The following is a 7,292-nucleotide window of genomic DNA, read 5'->3' on the forward strand; positions in this document are numbered from 1 at the left end:
GCTTTTATCTGTAAATCTGATATAAGGACCAAAGACAAAATAAACTATGCAAAGATCTTTGCATTGAAAAAATCCAGATTATTTTTTCACATGTCAACATTTGGCCCCAAAAAGCTGATATTCACCAGTTACACTATGGCAGTCTACAGCTACTTATTTGAAAGCCATACAGCAACTTGTACAGTGCCCAGAAAAAGCTCCAACCTTACAGACTTCTCTTCTTGCCTCCTACATGGATTTTGGTAAGGCAGAAATTCCAGGTTCAGGTCTGCACCTGTACTTGTGCATAATGCATCACAGTGTCGCAATTATTTGTATATTCAGAGCCATTTCCATGTGACTAGAGTGTCTTACTAATTTTTTTTCCAGATCTGAGGATGTTTGTGTTGCTGTACATTACAAGTTTTGCCATCTACACAAGTGAACAACCTCTTCAAAGCCAGACCAAAGGAGAAAATTACTACACCAGATATATCTGCAGCATCCCAGGTTTGCCAGGCCCTGCTGGCCCCCCTGGAGCCAGCGGATCCCCAGGGCCACATGGACGTATTGGTCTTCCAGGAAGAGATGGTAGAGATGGCAGGAAGGGAGAAAAAGGTGAAAAAGGGAGTGCAGGTATTTAATATTTGTGTAACCTAACACAGTAGTACAAGAAAGCAAGACCTTTCATCATCACTGTTATCATCATCATTATACATAGATATATCTCTATATCTATCTATCTGTCTATATGTATGTATATATATATATATTTATATATGATGAGTGTGTGTATGTGCCTGTGTGGGTTTAAGTGTGATGCATATGTAAATATAGTGAGAGTATGCATGGATATCAGTGTAAAGAAATGTAAATGCACAACTTTTCTTCACACGGATGCTAAGAAAAAAAATGGAAAGAATGAAGCATGAATGGTGTCAAATAAATAGCCCCACCTGTGCCTTTAGCCAGGTGTAAAAGACCAGCAGGTGCTTAGGTATGCACTAAAAATACTCTATTTGTAGGAAATATTTATTGCACAAGTATCACTATGTCATGCTGCTGTCTCTGCCATCAGTAGTGCCTGATAGTTCCAGCAGCAATAGATTGATTACATATAACATTCTTTAATGTGTAATCAAGACTCATGAAGATAAGTAGGAATTACTGGCATTCCTTTTGCAAACTTACTAGAAAACTTTGAAAGTATTTCTAGACTATTTTGAAATTCTGACCATGTTTTTCTTGTTTGTTCAGGCACACACAGTAGAGCACACAATAATTTACTGAGGTGATATATACAACAATTAACTAACTTAAAATGTTTTTGAAGGTTTAAGAGGAAAGACTGGGCCATTAGGACCAGCTGGAGAGAAAGGAGACCAAGGTCAGTCTGGTAAGAAAGGACCTGAAGGATTGACTGGTGCCAAAGGTGAAGTAGGTCCAGCTGGACCACCTGGACCTAAGGGAGATAAAGGAGAGCGAGGAGAGCCAGGAGTGCCAGGGGTCTGCAAGTGTGGAAAGATAGTGCTGAAATCTGCCTTTTCTGTTGGCATCACCACGAGCTACCCAGAGGAAAGACTACCAATTGTATTCAATAAAGTCCTCTTCAATGAGGGGGAGCATTACAACCCATCCACAGGAAAGTTTATTTGTGCCATCCCAGGGATTTACTATTTTTCTTACGACATCACCTTAGCAAACAAGCATCTGGCTATTGGGCTGGTTCACAATGGCAAGTACAGGATCAAGACTTTCGATGCGAACACCGGCAACCATGATGTAGCTTCTGGATCCACAGTGATATACCTTCAGCCAGAAGATGAAGTGTGGCTTGAAATCTTCTACTCTGACCAAAATGGTCTCTTTTCTGATCCAACGTGGGCAGACAGTTTGTTTTCTGGATTTCTCTTATATGTTGATACAGATTACCTTGATGCTTTATCAGATGAAGATGAGCTCTGAAGCAGATATCAAATGACATTCAAACTGGAGGCCCTACAAAGGAGCTCATTCATCTGTGTGGGGAAAACAAAGTTGAAATAAAAAAAAAAATCTGGAAATTCATTCTAGCTTTGATTGGAACAAAATCTGAGCTCGTAAGGATGTTTCTAAAATCTAGGATGGATTTTTTAACAAACAGCAGGGATATCAAAATGAACTGTAATTAACATGAGACTGCATCACTCCAGGACTGACTCTTCCCTAAAATTACATTTATAATAGTATTTAAACAAATTTAAGATACTGTACATTGGATTTTATATAAAATGTATTAATTTGCAATTTAGAATGGCTATTTTGTATATTACATTAAAGTAAAATTGAACAATTCACTGCAATATCATCTTTGGTCATTTTAAGACAGGCAATACATTAAAAAAAAAAGATGGGAGAAGAATAAAATAGGAATGACTGTTTCAGGGTGCCACTGCATAGGTCACAAGAACAGTCCCATCTGATATTCACACCAACAAATATCATTCATAGGTAACCAATCTCACAGTAAGTACATGAGGATTTGTACTAGATGAGGACTTCTCAATAGCAGCCATAAAAGTCTAGAACAAAGCTGTCAAACATATAAACAAATTAAAATCTGGAAAATCTGGAAACTTGGAGATAGTATTCAGTGGGTATTTTCAGTGTAATTCCAAGTGTCTTTGCTATTCTTTAAATGCCATTTTTTATCTTTATGAGAAATGTGGGAAAAAAATATAAACTTTTTGCTGAAGGTAATTGTGGATGACCAAAAACAACACTAATCAGTCAATTATATGAAACAAAGTGAGTCACATCATTAAAGCAGAAATTGTATTTCAATATGGCCAAATGCAATTAAATAAATGTGGGTCACACACAAGACGAAAAACTGCATTCAGCAGATCAGTAAACTTGGAAAAATGTACATGGGACCTCATGGATCATCATCTAAATAGGAGTAATAAAAGTAGGCTGTTGCTACCATCCTTTGGATGTATAATAAATGGAATTGAAAGTAGAGATGAATAGTGGTTACATAGGAAGAAATTACTTCTGTCAATGTTTCAAAACCTTGAAAGTTGATAAAAAATGTTTATACTTCTATTCATGGGGCTTACTCAAGACATGTAACAAGGTCAATTTACTTTTCTTGCCAATAAGGTTAGAGGTAATTTAATCACCACCTGCACCCATACGGAGATAAAATATCTGGTAGTACCTGGCCCTTCCCTCTATCAAATAGGAGCACAGCAAGGTCCATTGGTGAGAAACCATACCAATCCCCACTGGAAATGAGGAATCCATTTTAGCAGGGGCAGCAACCAATCATTGTAAAAATATCTAGGAACATCACGAGTTCTCCGGCATTCAACACCAGTCAAGACTGGCAATCTTTCAATGGGTCCTTTTGCTTTCCAACCATTTACAATCTTTTATTCATCTCAGATTTACAGAGACCTGCTATTTCTAACAGTTATTCAGACAATGTTAAATGTTAGTGGTCTGTGTAGCACAGCTCTGGAACCCACTTTAGCTATGACCAAGGCAGATGGAAATTTCTAGTTTTTTTCTGTGTATTTGATGGATTAAGAAAGTTACAATGGATTAAGAAAGTTACAAGCAGACCAACTGACACAAAGGTGCTGCTGAGGTTGCAGAACCAGCAGGATGGTTATGTATGGAACACCAGCCTGCTCACTGTGTACCCTTGCCCCCTCTTCCTCCCACATCAGCATTCATGGCTGTGAGTGCACGATGCTTTATGCCTTATGCAGTGAACAGGTGCAAAGCCCTGACCACAAATCAAACTGGCAATGCTTGTACAACCATTATGACAGTGAGAGATGTCTGATAGAAGACAATAGTACATTATTTTTCTAACTAGACACCTAATTTATTAGTGTCACACAAGGGCTTCTTTCTGTGAAAAATATGGAAAAGAACACTTGGAGATTCGGTTTATCATCCTGCTTTACAATCATTTATAAATCTGCAAATTAAGGACAATGTGAGTGCAAAATGCAGTCAAATCATAACTTACAATTATGATTGATGGTGATGCCTCATAGCCATCAGTGCCTCTCTGAGCATTTCCCAGTGTTGCCTGCACTGAATTCCACAGGACAAAACAAAGGTCATGTCTAGCCCATGACTGCCTGGAAACATAATTCAATAAATGCAGGACTGGACCCAAAATATGTATCATGCAGAAAAAGCAACTAAAATAAATTTTTAATTATATGATAACCTTATAAAATATGGAAATAGGTTGATGACATTTGAATCAGTATAAAGTTTATGTTAGGAGTAACATATTAGTTTTATTAGAATTAGAAAATCTGATAAACCCAGCCTTAAGGAAAGAGTACGACTGATTTTCTCCAGACTCCAAAGAAATGTATTGTAGTTATAATACATCTGGAAATTTTCAGACAAAACTAATTTTTCTCAATTAAATGGAGAAAATATACAGCTTTATAGTGAAATATTGCTGGTGTAATCCTAACTATAAGCAAAGTGCTCCCATGCAAAAATTAATCCAATATAAAAGAGGTATTTCAACCACACCCATGCTGAAAATGACACCATGGGAATAAGTAAACCAAGACTTACTGCTTTCCTTTTCTTAGCAATTTTAGATTTATGTTTGTACAATTATAGAAAAGTAACATTAATTTCCCAAAGTTTTCCCATTTGGATTCTACACTTTTTTGAACAGTTTGATATTTTGGCATGAAGAGTTAAAAATAATTCATTCTGTTGGATTATTTCTATAGGTTTTGGCAAGAAGAATACTTCTACTACACATATGGACGATATATATATACAAATACCATGTGTCCCTGCCCTCATTAAGGGTCTCAAGACATTATCCTAAAGTAAATCATTGCTGTTGCTAGTGTATTATTTTAAAATATATCAATTTTGATGACATGATACTGCATTTGGGGTATTCATCTGTCTAAATTTGAATTTATATGGAAAATACCTTGGGTTGATATCTTCCCACAATTCATACCAGTACATGGGAAGGTCTGGTTGGTTTCAAAACATTGTAGGAGCAAAACAGCAAAACTTCTTCATTATCAAATTTGAAATTAAGCAATGATTTCTACACAATATATTGGTCATTCTGCACATGCCATAATGACATATAAAATTAGGCATCCAGATCAAATTAGTCACCTAGACTTGGCCTACAGTCCCCAGAGAGAAATAAGTGTCACCAGGAGAAGCTGCCAGGAGGAAGCATGTCTTCACTGCAGTACCAACTCTTGGGCTTCCTGATCAAGGCTGCAAGAACTTGTACAAATCTCAAACCATCAGGAAACCATCAAACAATATTAAGAACATCAGTATTCCTGAGATTCTTAAGTAAGAGTATATATATATATTTACTTGGGATATGTGTATGTAAAGATAAATAAGTAAAAATAAAGTTATTTGAAAGAAAACAATTCTCCACAGGCTTCTACTCTTTCAGACTTTCCATATACTTGGTGGAATGACATTAAGGAAGAAGTTAGTCACATGTTCCACTGCTGAATATTTTTAACCTAGATAATTATTTAAACATTTATCTACACTTTCAAATTTTTATGAGTATGTCATATAGAATAAACACTTTCACTTTTTGACTACTGGTATTCATGTTCATATGGTTAGGCTGTTATACATTTTCTTCAGGAGCAATAGGTCCTCAATGTTTTACAATGCTGAGACAATATAGAAGAATTAATTACTAATGGACATCAGTGCTGAGAACATTATCTACGTTCTTCAAATCTTTTTAAATCTACCTAACACCATTTAGATACTATTAGGATAAGCAAAAATATACAAAACTGGAAGCAACTTATTTCATTTCCTACCAAGTATGTTACATTGGTTGTTGCACTTCATTTAATACTCTATTTACCTTCCACAGCTCACCCACTAGGTTCTGTTCATATTCATACACCAAGATATTTGCTGAATAAATTAGTTTTCACTGATTGGTTTATTTATTGATTTATTTACCTGTTGGCAGGTAATTAATATTCAGAATAATTATACTAATGCTGTACTAAGCAGTTTGGTCAGCAGGAACATCAGTTGCATGTGGAAATGGGGCTTGTTTTGGATATGTCATTCAGTAGCTGATGAGTCCCATCCAAGAAATAATACATGAAAGTAAACAGGAAAAAATAGAGCTGAGAAAGCAATATACCACTATCTTTACCAATGAGTAATGCTTTCAAGAAGCAAATTAGTCCTTTTAGCATAAACTATCTAGACTTCAGCTCAGGGAGCATTTAGAGGTCACATACATTTTTCTGTAACTCCTTAGGTCAACACTCCCAACTGAGATTATGTCAGCATTTCGGAATTTCAGTAGCATAATTCTTCCTCACATCCACGAAGAAATTTCAAAATATTGTCATGAAATCCTTGGTCACTGATACCCGGTTTTGTCCTAGCTGCATACCTCAGACCAATTAATGAAACTTACTACTGAAGGGAAAAGAAAAATTAATTAGACATATTACACATGTATCTTTTAATAGCAAATATTCACAAATAGAAAGGTGTCTTGGATTATTTGGCTCATATTTCTCAATTTTGAGTATAATTTTTTTATAATTTTGGCAGCTACCTGCTTGAAGAGGTGTAAGGAGATTTCTCCTCCATGCAGATTGTTCTTGCAGCAGCAAGTATTAGTGTAAAATTTCTCTTACCTGACTTTAATTTCTAAAAGTTCGAAGAACACTGTGTGGGTTAAATTATTTGTTGTCTCTCCTTTTACCAGTGCAAAGAAACAGATGGGGTAAATCTGTGTTTGGGTACCCTGTATTAGAGACTTATATTAAGAAAGAAGGAATCAGGAGGTACCCATGGCTTCACATCACCTGCATCTAAGTTGCTAACTTAGGGTAGCCTTTAACTTGGAGATGGCAGCAGTTAAATAAGAAGTCTGCTCTTCAAGAACAATCTGCTAAGTGGAAAAATTGGCATAATATAATTTGGCAATTCATATGTCTCAAAATTAGAAAGAAGATGTGGATTGATGAGAAGTATCCTGATAATGATGGAAGTGTCCTCTTGGAAGATTTTCCATAAAGTATTGATCAGGTTCCTCCTGGGACAACTTCAACTGAAGTAACCTGGCTGGTCTCCAGAAAATTTTGTAATATATTAGGATGGGCTAGCCATCCTCTCATGCCTCCAAATTCAATACACATAAGTACATAAAAAATATTGACATTTTTAAGGAGACTTAAGTGAATCCTAGAGTGATTCTACTTACACCAAAGTAAAAAATAATAAATTTGTTTCTTTTTAGCTTTAAA

The 7,292-nt window shown here is 35.9% G+C and overlaps 1 protein-coding gene across 2 annotated transcripts in view; it reads left to right on the forward strand.

Moving 5' to 3' along the window:
* Nucleotides 1–3,335, forward strand: part of C1QTNF7 (C1q and TNF related 7) — a 50,814-nt gene extending 47,479 nt beyond the window's left edge. For both annotated transcript variants that reach the window (XM_041459312.1, XM_041459316.1), the window contains exons 3-4: nt 370–615; nt 1,313–3,335. In XM_041459312.1, coding sequence (XP_041315246.1) covers nt 378–615; nt 1,313–1,944 — 870 coding nt within the window. In that variant the 5' untranslated portion in view covers nt 370–377 and the 3' untranslated portion in view covers nt 1,945–3,335. The remainder of the gene's footprint in view (nt 1–369; nt 616–1,312) is intronic.
* Nucleotides 3,336–7,292: the final 3,957 nt, after the last annotated feature.

Source organism: Pyrgilauda ruficollis, unplaced genomic scaffold (genome assembly GCF_017590135.1).
Source record: "Pyrgilauda ruficollis isolate IOZ18807 unplaced genomic scaffold, ASM1759013v1 scaffold1, whole genome shotgun sequence".
Lineage (NCBI taxonomy): Eukaryota > Metazoa > Chordata > Aves > Passeriformes > Passeridae > Pyrgilauda > Pyrgilauda ruficollis.